The sequence below is a fragment of the Rhinopithecus roxellana genome, chromosome 16, assembly GCF_007565055.1.
Source record: "Rhinopithecus roxellana isolate Shanxi Qingling chromosome 16, ASM756505v1, whole genome shotgun sequence".
Classification (NCBI taxonomy): Eukaryota; Metazoa; Chordata; class Mammalia; order Primates; family Cercopithecidae; genus Rhinopithecus; species Rhinopithecus roxellana.
Window position 1 is genome coordinate 108,166,603 of NC_044564.1, and position 20,809 is coordinate 108,187,411.

The window sequence follows — 20,809 nt, forward strand, 5'->3', positions numbered from 1 at the left end:
CCAGAGCTATGTGCTTGTTGTGATTGCTGTGGCTGTGTTCAGAATTCTGAATATGCTTGGTTTGGAAGATCAAGAGCTATAACCCGGAGGGCAAGACAGTCTTAGGAAGTTTCTGAAATCAGCTGCAGAGTAGGGGAGGAAGCAGATGTGGGCCTCACAGGAGGAGCTGGAGTCCTGCCTGGTCTGATTACAGGAGTAAAGAGGTACTTTCAGGCTCCCTGCCTCAGGCTGGTGTCAAGCCTTAGGGTCTGGGAAATGTAAATCTCCAGAAGGGTTTTTTGGAAATGTGGACAAAGGGCATTGTATTCCTGCTGGAGTGTAGACTGGGAATCCTACAAACCTCTTAGAGAACTTTCACATCCAGCTTGGCACCACAGCACAGGGTAACTACATTAGCAATGGCCAAGGAAGGGTCAAATTAGTTAAGAGGCTTGGAAGAAGGACAAAAAACTTGGGGTCTGCTGCTGATGGCCATGATCAGGTCCCAGTAACATGGATTGTCTAAGAAAACCTGAGCTCTTTGTGGCCTAAAAGAACGTAACGGATGCACACTGGGCTAAACAAAGGATGAAGAAAGAGAATGATGAAAGTGTTCAAGTCTCTCACTTTTTTTCTCAGGGTTTTACCTGGACCCCATCTGATCTCATATAGGATGTCTTTGGACAAGTTAGGATCTTTGATCCCTAGTGGTTTAGGACATGGAGTGAAATTCTGTGACCCTATTCCTGCTGTGGACTCAGCGCAGGACTCCAGCCCTTGACTCCAGCAAGAATGTAGTAAAAACAGTGACAGAACCAGGAAACATGCATGATGGGGATCTTCAAAACCACCAATAATTGGCCTACTGACAAACAATAATAGGGCTCATTCCAGGATCCCTTCAGAACTGGGAAAAGTACAGAACCAGACTGCTCAGTGCTGTCCACACAGCAGACCTTCATTAGGAAGTCTAGATGCATGGAACAGAGTAACAATTAGCAGGGGCTGGTGGGGTGAGCAAAGGAAGGACCATGTTCCTTTTAAGTCCCAGAAGTCTGGGACCTTGGGTAGATCCTCAAAACTGAAGGCCAAATGTTGTATACTAAATGATAAATGTGTAATTCTCCAGTCAAAAAGGCACTTTGCTGACAGCCTCTGATGGATCATCTCTCAATTGTCCACTAAAATCATACATGACGACAGTGAAAAAAGATGGAAACTTTGCCAACAACTGACACCAAACTGAAGGGAGGATGAGTGAAAGGAGTCCACTGTCGATAACCTTCATATGGAGTATGTTTAATATCTCTCTCGTCACACACACACACACACACACACACACACACACACACACACACACACACACACACACACACTGTTACCTCATGGAAAACTCAAGCTTCTCTTCAGAAGACAGTGACTACAGAGACTGCAGGAGAAAACCTGGGGAAAGGTTTTCTATCTCTCGTACTATCGGGCCCCTGACTCTGAGATCCAGGATTTAGATTCCCCAGAAAACAAGGCTTCTGTCTCCCCACTGGATGAGTTCACTCTGAATTTGCCTAAGACTCTCCTCTCCTATCTGTTTTTTTCTAACTGTATTTAGAGAGACACTCCTGGACAAGAACTCGGCAGGAGGCGGCAGGGGCACAGGCACTGGCATTTCGCATTCTGAGAGGACCAGATTCACGTCTTCTGGAGAGCATGGCTGCTGCTGGCTATAGCAGCTTTGTGCTCTATAGAGCACCAATGAGCCACACGGTGAGGACAGCAGATACTAGTTCCTTGGAGCTGAGGAGCTCTAGTAGGAAGCCTGCTAACTAGGGATTGGACTTCGGTCTGCGTACGTCTGCTTTCAAGATGTAGCTCTGAAAAGTTGGCCAAGAGCAAGTCACACTTCTGTCGATGAACAGAGCGTGCATAGGTCTAGCCCCATTTAAGAGTAAATAGGAAGAAATAATCACAGATCACATGGGACCTTGGAAAAATCTCCTGTTTGGACTAGTATGGTACCATTATTCTCTTCTTTCATATTTCTTGTTTCAGTAGGAACTTTACACTTGCATAGATTATTCAATAATTTCCATCTGTCACATTAGAATTGTTGAATATGCAGGCTTTACATACAGCCAGGAACACATTTGTTTTTGCTCATCATTGTATTCCCAGCACCTAGCATCAAACTTGGCACATAGTAAACATTTAACAGATAATTGCGGGATCAATGAATGAACTGCTAAAGGAACTTTAGAAAGTAACAGAAGAAGATAAAAGAGCATAGAAATTTGTCCATATTTTCTAATTCATGTTGGTGCCTTACATCCCTGATTTCAGAGAACACAGAGTTGACAGCAAACCATTTAGCATGTAAGTTACAGGGATCATATCTCCTTTTTATAAAATTCACAAAGTCGGGCATAGTGCTAGACAACTAGAACATAAGTGATCATTAAAAACCGGGACTTCATAAGTGTCTCATGAATTGGAAAACTGTAAATCCTAATTCACAAATGAAAGCATTCTCTATTCTAATGCAGTGAGAATAAAAAAAAAAAAAAAAACCTTAGAGTATAGAGATCTATGTCATACACAACAAATACTTTTTATTGGGGATGTTTGTGAAGCACAGGAAACTGAAGTCATGATGAACTTGGGAAGTGTACTGATGGGTAGTTTTATTGAGACATGCATATCTTAGAAATGTCCCTATTTCTGATTCTGAGAAATTACAATGGTTGTCAGTTTCAGCATTAACACGTGGGCACATAAAAACTCCTATATATTTTCATGTGGGGAAACTAACACATGGAACTTTAAAAAAGAATAGTGAAAAAGACACAAAAACAATTTATCTGGATTAAGTTGCCAACAATACTCTACACCTATGTTGAAAAGCTACTCTGTGGGCAGTTGCTTAGTCTGAATTGCAGCTTGTGCCACCCCTCCCTACTTTCCTTAACATGCATTGTCAATCTCTTATCAAAAATTGTTGGCCAGGCACGGTGGCTCATGCCTGTAATCCCAGCACTTTGGGAGGCCGAGGCAGGTGAGTCACCTGAGCTCAGGAGTTCAAGACCAGCCTGACCAATAGGGTGAAACCCAGTCTCTACTAAAAATACTAAATTAGCCGGGTGTGGTGACACATGCCTGTAATCCCAGCTACTCAGGGGGCTGAGACAGGAGAATCGCTTGAAGCTGTGAGGCAGAGGTTGCAGTGAGCTGAGATAGTGCCACTGCACTCCAGCCTGGGCAAAAAGAGTAAAACTCTTTCCCAAACAACACCACCACCAAAAAACAAAAACAAAAACAAAACCTGTGGTCACAGTGGCTTGTCCCTGTAATCCCAGCACTTTGGGAGGCAGAGGTGGGTAGATCACTTAAGGCCAGGAGTTCGAGACCAGCCTGGCCAACATGGTGAAACCCCATTTTTACTAAAAATACAAAAATTAGCCAGTGGTGCTAGGCACCTGTAATCCCAGCTACTCAGGAGGCTGAGGCAGGAGAATCACTTGAACTTGGGAGGTGGAGGTTGCAGTGAGCCAAGATTGTGCAACTGCACTCTAGCCTGGGCAATGGAGCAAGACTGTCTCAAAAGCCAAAAACAAAAAAACAAAACAAAAAACTGTTAAAAGAGGTCTGTTCTTTTGTTTCTCTATGGTAAAATGATGTCATGAAAGATAGTGAAAGTAGTAGCATGTTGTGTGATGTTGAGGATATTTGAACATTTTCTCTTTTTCAAAATCTAACCAGCTTTGTGCATCTCTTTGTGGTAGCTTTTTTACCATGATGTCCACAAAATGAGAAAACATGGCCTCCCATCAGCTTCTAGCCTCTGTTTTGGTAGAAAAAAATGATGAAAAATCTTATCCCACACAGACAAGTACAAGCAAATGGCAGGGGTCTACCAGTGCCATTTCGACACTGTAAGAGGAATACCTAGGGAATTCTTACACTGTTTCCCCAACCACATTCTGATGCAACCACCAGCTCTTAGTCTAGATCACATCTTTCATCAAAACACCATTGGAAATGGAACACAAGATTAAAGAAACACATACAGTTCACTTCTGCTTTTTCTTTTCCACATCAGGATCCCCAGTAGAAAATCTTAATCTAGTTGCATTTTTGCCAAGGTACCCCAATTCAACTATTGAAGACTATTCCTTCAGGAAACCACAGTTTCTTTCGGAAAAGGAAAAGTGGTAAAATGCTTTCTCATTAACATGCTTTATTCAAACTGGAAGTTTCCTGTAAAGATAATTTATCTGAGGTTACCATGTTCACCCCATTTCCTTATAAAGGTGTACTGACCTGATGAGATCTTTAACTATGACTGCCATGGATACCAGGTAATAATAATAACAACAATAGCTAATATGCTGTGCTTAGTACATACAAGGTATTGTTCTAAGTGCTTTGCAATATTAGATCACCTAATGCTCACCATGTCTTTGAGGTAGATGCTATTATCTTTACATTTTACAGATGAGGAAATTGAGATACAGAGAAGTCAATTAACTTGACCAAGGTCACACAGCTAGTAAGTAGAGGAGCTTGGGTTAGAAACCAAACAGTAAGGCTCCCGAGTCTATACTCTTAATCATAAATCTCTCAGCTTATTTATACATGTATTAACATACATATGGATAAGCATCCGACCATGAAGATATTTTAGCTTATGCTTGGGAGCACACACACACGCACACACACAGCATTGAGAAGAGGCAAGGACTTTATAGCATATCTCTTGTGAAATGTATTGCACTTGCCACAACAGAGTAAGAGTTCTTCAATTTTGTAGTCAATTCTCCAAAAAGATGATTGAATATGTATGATATGTCATTTGAATAAGGCACTTTCTCATCACTTTAGCAATGAATCTGACTTTTTTTCTAGCATGACACAAACACAGTTGGTGCAAATTGATCCATATGCCTTATATATTGTGCTTCAAAAATAAGTTTGACAAAATCAAATACATCAGTTCCTTGGATGGTAAATTTCAGGTGTTTACAGGGCAGTGCTGTGGTCTCTTTCTCCTATAGATACTGCACAAACACCAAAGGCTGACAACAGCCTGCTTGTCTTGATTGGATGGTTGAAATCATAAGAATATATTTTATTTAAGTCAATTAATCTGAACCTAGTTACTTTATCTGTTAAAATGAACCATAAGTAGTCTTTATATCACAGGGCGATTATTGAAATCATAAAAAACAGTTGTAAAAACACTTCGTAAATTGTGAGCCCTTTATTGATATTGCTGTTATGACTGAGAGAAGCAGATGTAACTAAGGGAAGGGGTTATAAATTGATTATAAAATTATTTTTTAAATGCAGGAAAGAGATAAGAAACCTACAGTTGTAACAACCTGAAACAAACATTTGACTCAGTTATTCATCCTTTGCATTAATAAAGCACCTTTTACAATGCAATAAGCTGGTGGTTTAAAAAAAAAAAAAAACACCCTGTATTTGTCATTGTAATTACTCACGATAAGTGAAGATGAAGGATAATTACTTAATAAAGATGATGAGTAATCAACTAGAAAGCCCACTAAATATTTCTATAAACAAAAAGAACGAACAAATACATTTTTACTTCTTCAAAGCATAAAATTACTCGACTTCTTAACAGGATTTTATCTCAAGAATGTCCTCTTTACTCCTTTGACAGGACAATTCCCCAGTGCTTTATCTCACAAATATAAGCCTTCTCTCCCGCCACCTAGCCTCTAAATATCTTCTTGGTCTCTCTAGGCAGTATAATTCCAAATGCTGCTTAACAGAGAGGAAAACAAAAGTTTGCCAGAGGCCATGGTAACTTTCAAGTGGAATGGAACATGTGGATGCAAGTAAGTCTAGAAAACATGCCCTGGATACAAACTAAATGTGGAGGAAAAAATGTAGCTACCAAGAGATATTGAAATACAGGAATATCAAGGCCTGGATTTTTAGAGGGCTTCAAATTTGGCTTTTGTGATTCCATGTTTATGTTTCTAAAGCTGAAGCTGATGATCTGAATCTACTTCCATTCCTACCACAAGATCAGCATCAAACCCCCATGGGCAGCTGCCAGCCCTGTGTGTGATTTACAGACACTGAGATCTGGTGCTGTTGCCCTCCGCTTGATGCATTTCCTAAACACTTTCATTATGTCCTAATGTAATAACTTAAATTGTTTCTGCTCACACCTATAATATTAATACCCTGGAAGGCTGAGGCTGGAGGATCCCTTAAGCCCAGGAGTTTGACACAACCTCAGCAACATAGGGAGACCCTGTCTACACAAATAATAATTTAAAATTAGCTGGGCAAGGCAGTGTGTGCCTGTGCTCCCGTCTACTCGGGAGGCTGAGGTGGGAGGATTGCTTGAGTCTGGGAGGTCAAGGCTGCAATGAGCTGTGATCATGCTACTGCACTCTAGCCTGGGTGACAGAGTAAGACCCTGTCTCAGAAAATAAAAATAAGTTGCTTCCAAAATACACACTACTTTAAAAAAATTATTATAGAAAGCTTTGAAACTACTCTTTACTAACTGTTGAGTCATCAGTTAGTGCCTAATTTTATTATATGAATATTTTTGTTATGCAAGATATTATACTTCTTAAAAGTTTTTGAAATATACTTAAAAACCTTTATAAAAGTAGTTGTCAGCTGAGGGTGACCCCACACCAGGGAACTTTTGTAATGTTTGGAGACATTTTTGATTGATTCCCACTAGTGGAGGAGTGAGTGCTATTGGCATTTGGTGAATAGAGGTCAGAGGTACTAGTAAACATCATATTAATACAATGCACACAAGTCAGTATTCTACTTCTACACAAAGAATTATCTGGCAGAGAATGTCAATAGTGCAGAGGGTAAGAAACACTGTTTTACAGCAATTGAGTTCACTGTAGTGTCATGAATTTGCATTGTCTAACCTGCAAAGTGCTAGAGAAAGCAGTTTTCTGCTCAGTCCTTTACTGGAGTCCAGCCTCTAAACACTAACGCTAAGGAGGACCCTCAAAAAAGAATCACTAGAGTCTCATATGACTCAATAACTTTCCTCTTGATGATTAGGGTAATCTATGGAGTTCTAGGGTAGGAGTTTTGTTCAGATCTGTAATATTCTGGCTCACCAAGGATGACATTCAAAGGGGAATAGATTCAGTCCCTGCACTGAGCAGAGGAAGCAAAAGCAACCTCATCACAATTTCTTGAGACCCAAGCAAAGGTTGCTCCCTGGCTACACCTTCTAGGCCAGTCATGGTACCAGCTTCAGCATCCTTCTTCCCCTGCGTCCTTGAATCCCACTCACAAGCCCAATCCTGATTCCCAGTAGGAAGTAGCAAACATCTTAGTCTCTAAGTCTAGTGGCTTTGCTGCTTATGTGGTCCAGAAACAGGAGTTCCATTTTCTTCCCTTAACATTCTTCCTGGCTCTTTCCTCTTGACCTGTGTATCCGAGCTTCAACTATGGTTCCTGTTGCTGAGTTCTAGAAATTATCTCCATCTACTTATAGGCCCATGTCCTGCCTTGCTCTTGACATTTTTCTTTTATGGTCTAGACTCATGGCTCAGAAAGGAAGTTGGGTGCCTGGACACTGTCACTTATCTTGAGACTACCTGGGCAGCTTGAACTTCCTTGTTCAGCACATGGAGCTGGCCTGGTTCCCTGGGCATGTGGTTCCCTGGGATCATCTCTGTCTTGATTGGTCTGTCCTGCTATGGATTCACTGCCAACTCAACAATTCTCATGGTATGACAGCCTCCCCTTTCCATTTAAAGTTACATACCTGCCACCACAAACTCCCTATTTCCTTTCGCTAGTTATTTTTCTCTGTACTACTTATCTTCTAACACTATAATTTATTTTGTTTAGTGTCTGGCTTATCCTATCAGACTATAAACTGAATGAGGGCACATTTGCATTTGGTTCACTCATATATTCTCAACATCTTAATCTGTACCTAACATCTCATAGGTGCTCAATGAGTATTTCATTGAAGGTTGAAAGAACATGACCAGCGCTCCCAGCTGTATTTTAACTATAAATACTGAATGCAAACAGAAATAGACTAATCAAATCAAATCAAGTCTTTTTTCTGATACAGTACATTTAAATGACTTTCAAAATCGAGGACTTTCTAGTTCTCAAAAAGGCTGACATTAAGCTTGTCCCAGGGTATCAATTCTTACAACCATAAAACGCCATGACCTTTGAAACTGCATTTAAAATATTCATGCTTTCACTTAGACTACACTTGATTTATGGAAATTAATTAGCATTACATGAATTAGCTGTTTACCATGGCACTTTTTAGTCTGTCCAGTGCTACCTAATCCTCAGACCTGACCTGAATGGCAGAAGACGTGGTTGGTATTTAATTAAATTTTTATTAGAAGTAATAACGGATCAACTGTGTGACCCCAAATGAAAAGACTATAATGAATAGCTCTGGATGACAAGCTATTTTAGGTGCGAATAGTCAAATGTTGGCATATTTGGATCAGTTTTTTAATTAACTCAAAGCAGCTATTCAGGAAGGGAAAGTTAATTTAGTTTTCCTTCTATATGGTAAACAAACCAAAAACCCTCTTCAAATTCTAATGCTGCCTATTCATTACTTTTCAATATTAAACATTTACTATTTAATAATTGATATTTACAAAAATATTTACACAAGTATATTTGTGAACAGAATTGAACTGAACTTCTTTTTTTTTTTGGAAAATGTAACTTCCTTATTTAGTCATTGCCACTGAAAAAGAAATGTGGACGTTTAACTCGAGAACATAAATCTGTATTGCTGTTACTATGCAATGTAATGTAGTAGCAAAGGAAATGGTATAAAGAAATGAAGAGGAAAAAAATGAGAGAGAGGAGTCTTCATACATGTTACTAATTTGATTACATTTGTTTTTATAAAGTATAGGTAAAATCTGTTAGCTTAGCCAGTTCCTGTCCTCCCTTCCCACATTATATAAATATAACTTGAGAAATTATACAATGGTTTAGAAGGAGTGGATAGAGAAGTTTAGCTATCATGTTTTATGCTTAAAACCTGGGAGGACAGGCAGCCTTCTTAAAATGAGAACCTTGGGGAAAAAATTTATTGTTGGATTTGTGAATCAAAGGAATTTAATACTCTCTGTCAAAGTCAACACCATTAGCATTTGCTAAAGGAGGAGATGGTTGAATTTGAATGTTTTCTCTTTGACTTCACTATTCTTGCCATTGTCTCATTTAAAACTTAATTTGGATCTGTGGGGTGAAGCAGAAGCCTAACCTTCAAATCCATGCCACACAGAGACAAAGAATTAGAGAAGCAAGTTGACATTTTTGCTCTTCTATCCACACTGCAGACTATGTTAGAGAACTTGGCCATCCTTCTGGATGGTCTTTATTTTGCCCTCACTCTTTAAAAAAATTATCTTTAGTTCTTTTTCTGATTTCTAAAAGTACACATATTCATGATAAAAAATTAAAATTACAGAACATTAGAAAGCCAAAAATTATTTGCCCAATTTGTTCATTATCCTACAATTCAGAAGTGACAACAGCTAATTTTTAGTGTATTTCCCTTCAGTCTCTTTGCTATGGATAACACACACACAAATACACATATACACTTACATAATGTTGTATTCTTTTTATTTAAAAACAATTATGGATTCATAGTGTTTTGACTTCACATATCATGAATATTCTACATGAAAACTTCTTAATACCATTTTCCGAGGTTGCAACTTAAAATGGCAGCATTATTTCTTTTCAAAAATTAGAGATATCTAACTTATGAAATAATTTTAGTCCACAAAAATTAATCTACATTTCCGATTGTTTCATTAGGGTTAAAAGACCATTATTTGTAAGGTTATTGAAATACACTGTCAAATTGCAATGCAGAAAGGGTTAAATATCAATTTACTTTTACCAGAATTGTATTAGAATCCCAAGTTTTTTCATCTTTTACAGCATAAAGCCTTGTTTTCTTAAAAATTAATTCATTGGCCTTTTTTTGCAATGTGAAGTTGATATTTTTTGGAAAATACTATTTGTAGTGGATTGTGGAATAATTACATAAACTGCAAGAGAAAAGTCATGCCATTTCAGGTTCGTTAGAATGGTTAGCTGAAACCGTTGTCATTTTCCAATGTCAATTGCATAGTATGTATTTTGGTAGCTTTGGGGCTAGAAAAAAGACTAAGCTCTTCAAAATAAGTTTTTCTAGTATACTTTGATTACTCCCTTATTTTACTCTAATTTTTTCCAAAGAAAACATTTTCATTTAAACAGTCTTTATTCTAAGTAGTACCCTTTCTTGTGAAAAAAATTCACATATACTCAGAGGAAGTTACCCTTCTCAAGATAAATAGACCCATTCCTTCACCCTTCCTACATGAAAAGTCAGAACAGACTTCTCTTTCTCTTAGAAATTACCTTATTTATGCACTTTAATTTCCTAGGACTAAGCTGAAAGTGGTAATAAAGTTGATTAAACAAAGCAAATGAATACTTAAGAATCAGCATTTATGAAACTAGTTCTAGGCAAATCTGTGATTTAGCAAAGTTTATATTTGCTTTTCATTCACCCTAATAAAGACATACCCAAGGCTGGGCAATTTACAAAGGAAAGAGGTTTAATGAAGAACTTACAGTTCATGTGGCTGGGGAAGCCTCGCAATCATGGCAGAAGGCAAGGAGGAGCAAGTCACATCTTACATAGATGGCAGTGGGCAAAGAGAGAAAATGAGGAAGACGCAAAAGCAGAAACCCCTGATAAAACCATCAGATGTTTTGACACTGATTCACTACCATGAGAACAGTATGGGGGAAACCACCCGCATGATTCAAGTTATCTCCTACCAGGTCCCTCTCACAACATGTGGGAATTATGGGAGTACAATTCAAGATGAGATTTGGGTGAGGACACAAAACCAAACCATATCACCTCTCAAAAATCATTTTTTGGCAACCTAGGTGCCAGGTACTTTGAAGTATGCTGTTGATACGGAATGCAAAAGATACAACTTCTGCTTTCCAAGGGATCACAAATTAATAGGAGTAACAGATTTAAGTAACTATAGTAATATGAGAAATGCCTATAACAGATGTAGGTGCAAGGCTCAGTGGAGGCCTAGAAGACAAGGCAACTAGTTGATGGGATTGGTAAACAGGTAATGTCTAAACAGCACTCTGAAGATGAGTAGGGTTTGGCCAGCTTCTAAAGTGAAAGGGTGGCAATAGAATATTCTAGGCTAAAGGAGCAGCACATGTACAGGTACTGAGGCAAGGCATCACACTTTCCTTTGGAGGGCATGTGAAGCTGTTTAGCATGATGGGAGAGGGTCTCACGAGGGAGTGGCTCTGGATGAGGCTGGAGACATGCGAGGACCTCAGATTGTGAAAGGTGACGAGGCTGGAGACATGTGAGGACCTCAGATTGTGAAGGGCTCTGTAGGCTATGTTAAGAACACTAGAAATCTATTGAAAGGTTTTAAGCAGAGAATTAACTTTCTCATACTTTTGCTTCAAAAGGTCAATAGCTACAAAATGGTTAACAGATGGTAGCTTTGTGGGGCTGGGGTGAATGCAATGATACTGCAAAACAAGATTTAGGGAGACAAGAACTTTTAATCACCTAAACCAGTGGTTCTCAAACTTTCTATGCATCACAATCACCTGGATGACTTGTGAAAACACAAATAATCAGACTTAATCCCCACATTTTCTGATTTAGCAGGTATAGAATGAGGCCTAAGAATTTCTAACAAGTTCCCGGATGGCGTAAGGTGTCTCTCAGGTTTTTTACTTGAGTAACTGGGTGGATCCTAGAGTCATAAAAAACAAAAGAGGGAAAGCATGAAGCAAGTGTTTTTTTTTTTTTTTTCTAAACCCAGCAATCCCCCTAACCTTTCAATGCTGTTTCCTCTAATTCTCCAAAGTTTAAATGTTACCTTTTGGCTATCTCTCTGCTCTAGCATCTTTAGAAGCAGAATCTCATGATGCTGAACTCTAACTCACCTTATTTGAATGTCTCTGGCTTATCCTCCCAAGGTCCAGATCTCTATTAGCTTATAACAGATCCAAATGGATTGATGTGTCATTGATTATAAGTGGGAACTTGATGCTCCTCCAGGGTGACAAATTTCTACTTTAACAGTGGTCTTCCTGAACCATGCCTCACTACAACGTGGTGTCTCAAGTGGGAGTTTTAGATACCAGAACAGACAATCTAGAGGACTGGTTCCTGGATGGTAGGGATCTTCTGGCTTCCCTCAATGAACAGAGACTTGTGCTACCATTGCATAGAGGTCTATATAAATGATAAGTGCCAATCAAAATTTCTATTCCTTGGACCCTGCTCCAGGTGTGTGGGTCACAAAAGGTGTAATTTATCTTTGCCAAGGGAAATAGCAGTGACTTTTAAAGATATTCCAATTTAATTGTAACAAATCTCTGTTTTAAATAACTTGCTATAATTACATGTATAGGAAGCAGGTTGGACAGTGGTCATAAAATCTTCCCTGAATCAAATTATGTACGTGTGTGTGCATGCGTTACTCCTTGGGAAAAGTTACTTTACCCCATTTCCTGTCAAGATTCTTCATATGTACAACTAGGACTATAAAATACGTTACAGGGGCTGGGCATGGTGGCTCATGTCTGTAATCCCAACACTTTGGGAGCCTGAGGCAGGTGGATCACCTGAAGTCAGGAGTTCAAGACCAGCCTGACCAAGATGGTGAAACCCCTCTCTACTAAAAATACAAAAATTATCCACCATTAGGAACAGGCACCTGTAATCCCACCTACTCAGGAGGCTGAGACAGGAGAATTGCTTGAATCTGGCAGACGGAGGTTGCAGTGAGCCGAGATCGTGCCACTGCACTTCAGCCGGGGGAGACAGCAAGACTCTGTCTAAAAAATAAAATAAAATATCGTACAGGGTTTTGGGTAGATTAAATGAAATAATGTATGTAAAATGTCTAGTTCAGTGTTCTGTATAATAAATATTCTCTTCTCTCCTCATTTCCCCTTGATCTCTTATCTTGCCCCTCTGGGAAGTGATCAAACTCTGGACATCTTTGGAACAAACCATTGTTTGGAATGAGTGAACTAGACAGTAGTGGCATCATATTGACCAGGGTATACCCGTAAGCCAATTGCAAACTTCCATTGTCTGCAAAAATTTTGTTCTGCAAATAACATCAAATGCCTGAGACTATCTTAATGCTAAGGGTTACTTCTTTTAAATCAGATTTTCGTAGGTTTCCCACTGTACTATTTCTTTCATTTCCACTCCAACCAGACAAGTTATTACATATTTGATTTTGATGTGGTATTTGCTTATTACTTGAAGAAATTCAATCCTTTCCTACAACAGGAAAAAAAAAAAAGATTAAGGATTACCAAAAGGCTTGTTGAGAGCATGACCCTCACTTTCTCAGTTGTCAGTTCTCTTGTTCTAAATGGTATCATGGCTCCCTTAAACATCTGGTCAGTAGGCATTTGTAGGATCTCATTAGAATACTGTAATAGTTATCATTTATAGAGTACTTAATGTGTAGGAACTTTGTAAGATCTCCATTCCTACCTGTACCCATACACATTTATTCCCATATCTGTAATTATTAATCACTAGTACCTCACTTTTCATAAAATTCCTAGAAGGAGGGACGTAGAATATGCCTTCATTATTCTCTATCATGAACACTAATAAAAGCATTTGTTTTCCAACTTTGAAAAGGCATTATTTTCAAGAACCTGATGGCTGACATTTCCCACTCTTTGTTAAATTCCCTGCATAACAAAATTACTGGATGGGAAATCTGTCAGGAAATTTGATTATTTCTAAATTTATTTTACTGGTGTCCCCTGATGCTCCCTCACCCCAACCCCTTGCCTGACTCTGCCAAAAGGTGTATAGCAATATCCAGTCAATATTAAAACATACGTCCAGGGGAATCTCAGGTAACTACTGTGTGGGGGGAAAATCAGTTGAAATCATTCATAAGACAATTTAAGAAGTACCACTTCAAAGGTCAAAAATTTGATGTTGGCAGTAGGATCAGGCTCAATTTCTGCACTTCTTAGAAAATTCCCAAAACAGCCCTTGCTTTTAATGTTAATACTTCCATAGCTTATGTTATCTAGTAATTGCCTTTAGTAATTTTACTTTTATGTGAGAGCTTAGTTCAGCACCGTCTTGTACTCACCTGTGAATCTTATGATCCTTCGAAGTAAGGGGTTCAGGTAACAGCATTCTCCGGTCAGAATTGTTTTCTCCTGAGCAATCAGGGATTCTCTTGTTGATTTTATGAAATACATGGATATCTCACCAATAAAAATCTAGGGAAGGAATGTTTAAGAAATGTCAAGTTGGAGATCTGTTTGATAAGAGAGGCCCATGACTTTAAAAACAAAACAAAACTGTTGAGGACCCACAATCCTTTTAAAAGGTGTTGGGGAGAGATGTTGACTTAGACAGTAATTTGCATTTAACACTTCAAAAGAATTAGAGAAAGTGATAATTGATCATTTCAGGTAGAGTTTCAGCCTATAATATTAAATTCTAAGGTCACATGGAAACAAATTGAAATAAATTGTAGGCCGGGCGCGGTGGCTCAAGCCTGTAATCCCAGCACTTTGGGAGGCCGAGACGGGTGGATCACGAGGTCAGGAGATCGAGACTATCCTGGCTAACACGGTGAAACCCCGTCTCTACTAAAAAATACAAAAAAAAAACTAGCCGGGCATGGTGGAGGGCGCCTGTAGTCCCAGCTACTCGGGAGGCTGAGGCAGGAGAATGGCGGGAAACCGGGAGGCGGAGCTTGCAGTGAGCTGAAGTGAGCTGAGATCCGGCCACTGCACTCCAGCCCGGGCGGCAGAGCGAGACTCCATCTCAAAAAAAAAAAAAAAAAAAAAAAAAAAAAAAAAAAAAGAAATAAATTGTAATAGAATTTATGACAAGGTTCATGCTGGGATTGAATTCTTTTTTATTTCTGTGTGAGTTGCAATGATGAGGAATGATTCAGACTGCCGATGTGCCCAAGGAGGCATTATATACACACATTACAAGAGGTTACAGTAAGACCTCACCTTATACCAGTAGGTTTTTGAAGACTGGAACTTTAAGTGAAATGCCATACTTTATGCTGTAAGAATTTAACTCTTGTTTATATCAATTAGTCTATGGTAAAATTAGTTTTGTTATATAGCACATTGTTTTGCTTAAACGTGCAGTTTCCAAAAACCTATCCACAATATTAAGTGAGGACTTTACTTAACTGCATTACTTTATTATGTGCCATTATGATTATTTACATTCTGAATTCTTATTTGATCATATTTGCCTCAGATATATTTCTCCTCCCCTGAACTGGTTGACTCTCCCTTCTTTATTATAGGCATCTCTCTCTTGTTAAAACTAAAAAATATATGTATTACCCTTTAAATCATAACACCTTTATGTAGATTGGAAGCTCCCTAATAGCAGGGACTATATCTTAATAATTCTTTAGTATCCTTATAGCACCCAGCACAGTGTATTCCCCTTTAAAACAAGGAATTGTCAGGAGACAAGTTTTCACGAATAACGACACTGCCATAACTGAAGATTGAGACTCATCAAAGAAGAGTAAAACGTTAATTACCATCATCTATTAAATACCGGGTGTTAGGCACTTCAGCATAGTATTTTCATGCTCACAAGATCCCTCCTGTAGGCCTAATTATCCTTGCTTTACTGTTGAGGAGTGAAAGTTCAGCAAGTTTAGGTAATTTGCCCTCCAAAGCATATGGACGGTGCATGGGGGCACAGGAATTAGTTTACACGTCAATTGGATTCCAAAGTCCACACTTCCCACTATTCATATGCCATTTTGATTTTTCCTCATCCTAATTTTAACATTTCCCCAGAAGAATGTGACCTCATAGATGATCTTCTTTGCTGTACATAGACCCGTGATTTTAGAGAAAATTATTAATGTTTTAATTCCCATACCTTATATTTCTCCTATCATGCTGGAATATCTGTTTAGATGGATAAAGATGATGACATAATGAAAGGCACATGGGTAACAGCAATTAAACATAAAATTTCAAAACTGGAATCATTTATAAAGTTGTTCTTCTCCCTTTATGGGTTTCAGGAACTCAGACACACACAGCCAGATAGCATCAGAAGCATCTCTAGAATGTGGCCTATAGTTCTATTTCCACTACACTGTTCTACCTCAAACTTTAACAGCATATGTCTTTAGCATTTAAAACATGCTGAATTTAACCTGTTTTGTTTTCTCTGTTCTCAATATTAAGTACATTTAAGAAATATTTAGAAATATTTTTATTAAGTCATTACCATGGACAAGTGTAGTGGTTAAGAGGGAGAACTCTGAAGTCAGGGTTTCTTGGCTTCAAAGCTGGGGTTTGTGATTTATTAGTTCTGATGACCTTGGACTAATTAACCTTTCTATGCCTCAGTTATCTGTATAAACATGATAACAGTGTCTGTCTATAGGTTTAATAAATATACACACTCATATATGCATATGCATGAACTGGTTAGAATATCACCATAATATGTACTATATTATATAAGAGGGTGAAGTTGTTATGAAATCGATTACAACTGCATTAACATTGTCATCATTATTACTACTATTATTACAAAGCACTTTGTAATATCACTGAGGAGGCAGATTCCAAGATGATAAAAGACTTATAACCTCCATGAGTATGTAATCTACTGAGGAACACATACAAAGATCTTATAAAATCAGTTTAGGTCTTATACATGTTACAAGGACAAAGTGCTAAGAAGCCAAGGCTCCTGGGTAGAAGGGGATTTCTCTCCTCCAGGAAAGTCAGTTTTCATCCCTAATGCCAAATGGATCCCATGGCTGGGAGACTCTGCTGCTTGTTAGATATGTAAAAGATGCCTTTTCTATTTACAGGAGGGCCTTTTGCTTCCTCTGCCAAGAGTACTTGATCCAGACATCTATGATGGTTCTTACCCCATGACACGGAAAATCTCAGTCCATCCTAAAGACACTGAGTTCCTCCAGTTGAGGGCCACTAACATTTGTAATTTTGCTCCTACCCCTGCCTGGAATCTGAAACGTGATTGGTTCCTTCTCTTTCTAATTTTAATTTTAATTTTATTTAAAAGGAAAGAAAGTAGATTGAACATTTTCTGTGGCTTAAAAGATTCTTGCTCTTATAAGCAACAAGGCCCTTGGCATCTCTGTAGCTCGGCAAGGCTTTTGGAGTTCTCCTTAATTCATGACCAACTTCCCTGGAATTGTCCTAAATCTGGATGATGTGACCTTGAAATGGACAGTGCTGGTTCAAATTGACATTAGAGAGAAAATGGGGAAGGGAGAAAAAAACAGAAAAACCACTGAAACATAGAAAAGTCATTCAATGTACAGGCTAAGATGATTATAATAGTCGTAAGCTACTTTAATTATTTTGATAGAATGCTGTTTTAAAAACTTTAGTAATATTTAGTCTTAGCCATACATTTATTATGACTACATCTTGGCCAGATGTTTTTTAACTAAACAAAATGGTCCTTAGATTTTAGATCTGAAGATCTTACTTTACAGCTCTGTCACACTCTAAAAGTAACAAGACTTCCTTGGGGTTCAGTTCAGCATCAGCCTCAGCAGAAATAGAGCAGATGTGTGGAATTAACACATGGTACCATGGTGTTATTGGTTGAATCAGAGAAATCTGCAAGGTAGGGCCAGTGAGGTACAAGACAGAAGCAAGGCATATGTGGGTTGCAGGTGGGATAGTGGCTTGGCACTGGCACAGAGGGAGCCAAGCAAGTAAGAACTGGGGTGGAAAGTAGGCAGGAAAAATAGAATTTGGAGTCAAACAGGCAAACAATGACCCAGCATGGATCACCTTGGCAGGAGGTGCCTGTGCCTATGGTTGTGCAGAGTTAGAAATATTCTGTGCTTAATATCCCTTGGAATTAACAATGAATTGATGCTTTACTATATAAAAGTATTTGAATAGTTTCTGGAACTCAGCCCTCTCTCTTTTTGCATAAGACCTATCTCTGCCAAAATAAAGTGCCAAGGGGCTTTGTTTGTCCCTAATATATATATGATGGCACTACACTACTGTTTTTCATCTCAGTGAACAGATGGGGATAAATTCACACATGATTGGGTAAATGAAGTAGTATTTCCTTGAGGGCACTTTCCCTGCTCTTGCAGACTAGGTTAGTATTTTAATTATACATGAATCTCTTACCTTATGTTTCTTGTTTCTAGCTCTTATCACAAATAATTACATAATATTGTTTTTCTTAGTTATGGGATGTCCTGCTTGTCTTATTCTTGGTTGCATCCTGAGCCCAGACCAGCGTAAAGTTACACAGTAGTTGGTCAGCGTTGAATGAAAATAAGCATATAAAGTTAAAGAAGGTCCTTGAGAATATAGGTTTAATGAAGCAGACTTAAAAGAAGAAACAGTGATTTCCATTACTTTTCAGACCTAATGAAAATGTGACCACCTTAGTGGGGAAGACTTTGTCAGGCTCTGTAGGAAAATTAAGAGGCTGTCCTGTCACTGCCATAGTGCACTATGCAGATCTCTAGCCCGACATCTACCCAATGAATGGGATTACTGTTTGTATGTCCCTCTCCATTTGTCTGTGATGTCTTCAAGGGCAGAACTTTTGTCCTTCCTTGTACAATGCCTAGAACAGAACCTGGTATATAGTAGGGGCAATATCTGTTTTTGTTGTTTTCTACAGCCTAATCTTGGAAGTGAAATATTTGTTGGAATAAATATGACATTGAATCCTTAAACGATTTACTTTTTGATAGAACACTCCAACTTTAATTGCCCTGAAGATGAACACTTGAGGAAGACTGCACTATGTGCCAGAAATCCCAGAATTCTGGCTGTATTGCTTAAGAATAAATAACAATCAGAGAATAAACTGTCCCTTTTATACTAAATTTACTTATTTATTCATGTAGTTCTCAACAATTTGGGGGAGGGGAACACCCACTCTGTGCCTGGCATTGTACCAGCACTGGAGACACAGAAGTGGACACATACCTAGTAGGGAAATACAAACAAATCATAATGTGATATGACATAAGATGTATATACATATAGGTTTCTGTCCCCAGTTCCTGAAACAGAGCTCTTAAGGCCTTTGTAATTCCCTATGTGATTGATTGGATCATCTTTTGTTCTAATGAGACAACTTGGTGAGCTCTGGGTACCCTAAGGGTAGGGGTTGGTTGCCAGGGGAACCAACCATGTGCTTAGAGGGTTGGAACTTTCAGCCCCACTCTCAATTCTGGGGAGAAAAAAGGGGGCTGAAGGCTGAGTCAATAACCAGTAGCCAGTGATTTAATCAATTGTGTTTACAAAATGAGGCCTCCATTAAAACGCCAAATGGACTGGGTTCAGGGAAGTTCTGCATTAATGAACATAGGGAGGTACCCACAGGGTGGTGAGTCCTGAGAGAGGATGGATGCTTTGTGCCCCTTCTCACATACCTTGCTCTATCCATGTCTTCCATCTGGCTGTTCATCTGTGTCCTTTGTAATATCCTTTATAATAAATGGGTAAAATATTAGCAAAGGGTTTCCCTGAGTTCTGTGAGTTGTTTTGCAAATTAATGGAACCAGTGGAGGGGGTTGTGGGAACCTCAGTTTATAGTTGGTTGGTCAGAAGTATAGGTGACAGATTATTACTTGCAAGTGGTGTTAGAAATAGAGGCAGTCTTGTAAGATCAAGCCCTCAATCTATAGCATCCAACACCAATCCCGGGTAGACAGTGTCAGAATAGAGATGAATTAAAGGGCACCAGTTGGAGAACTGGTTTGCATTTGAGAGAAATATATCCACATCTGGGTTAGAAATGTTGTGTTGACTGTGTAAAAGAGTAGGAAAGACTTTTTTCCCCCCTTTGGAAATGTCATGAAATCACACATGATTACAAAATAAACCAAGGAGGTGGGAGAGTGACAAACACATGAGATAATAAGAAAAAGGAAGCATTGCTTGTCTCAGTGATTTCCGAAGCCCATTTCCTACTCTACAGAAAATACAAATTCTAGAAATTCTCCATTCAGTGAGGCTTTTCAATACTTACACAAGGGGATAAAAAAACAAGATAGTGACAAAATTTACACACAACCTATCTTCATTAAAACATACGAGTGTGTACACACACAGATCTAAACAAAAGCACACCAAAGTATAACAGGCTAAAGAGAATATGCAACAGAGCTGGGACTCAAATTCATAAGTAAAATGTCCTAATACTCTCATGTCAAAAGCGGTAAGTGGTATAAGGATTATTACTGTCAGCCAACAACAATCAAAGAGCAAATGAGATATGGAGCATAAAAGAAAAATCAGAGCAAGGGTATATACTAATCTGTCTAGTTATTGGCATAAGGCCTGGATTATATTAAGTGATAATGTTTGTATAAGAAATACAGGAAGGGAAGAAGTGGGTCATTTTATAATTAAAATGTAATGAGATATTCCTGGCTTTCAGTTAAAAGTGTGATGAACATAAAATATGCTTATGAAACAATCCAGCTTTCACATGCAAATGAGTAGGCTTCAGAGATGTTCATTTTCCTGTATTTTGCTGACACATAGGATGGTCCATTCACTATGTCCCATAATCTCATATAGAGCCCAATTCTGCTTGAAGAGAGAGAAAGAAGCCAGGAAGGTAAGGGGTCTTTCTTCTTTATGCCAAGCCTTTAGCCCACATTGGATGTTGTTTTGCTCACTATGGCAGACTTGTGATTCTGGTTTTGGCAATGGCGGGGGTCCTCCATCTGTA

The 20,809-nt window shown here is 38.6% G+C and overlaps 1 protein-coding gene across 3 annotated transcripts in view; it reads right to left on the reverse strand.

Annotated features, from left to right (window-relative positions):
• Window positions 1–20,809, reverse strand: part of PLPPR1 (phospholipid phosphatase related 1) — a 307,286-nt gene that overhangs the window by 18,131 nt on the left and 268,346 nt on the right. For all 3 annotated transcript variants that reach the window (XM_030919661.1, XM_010374143.2, XM_030919662.1), the window contains one exon: window positions 14,187–14,319. In XM_030919661.1, the coding sequence (XP_030775521.1) occupies window positions 14,187–14,319 (133 nt within the window). The remainder of the gene's footprint in view (window positions 1–14,186; window positions 14,320–20,809) is intronic.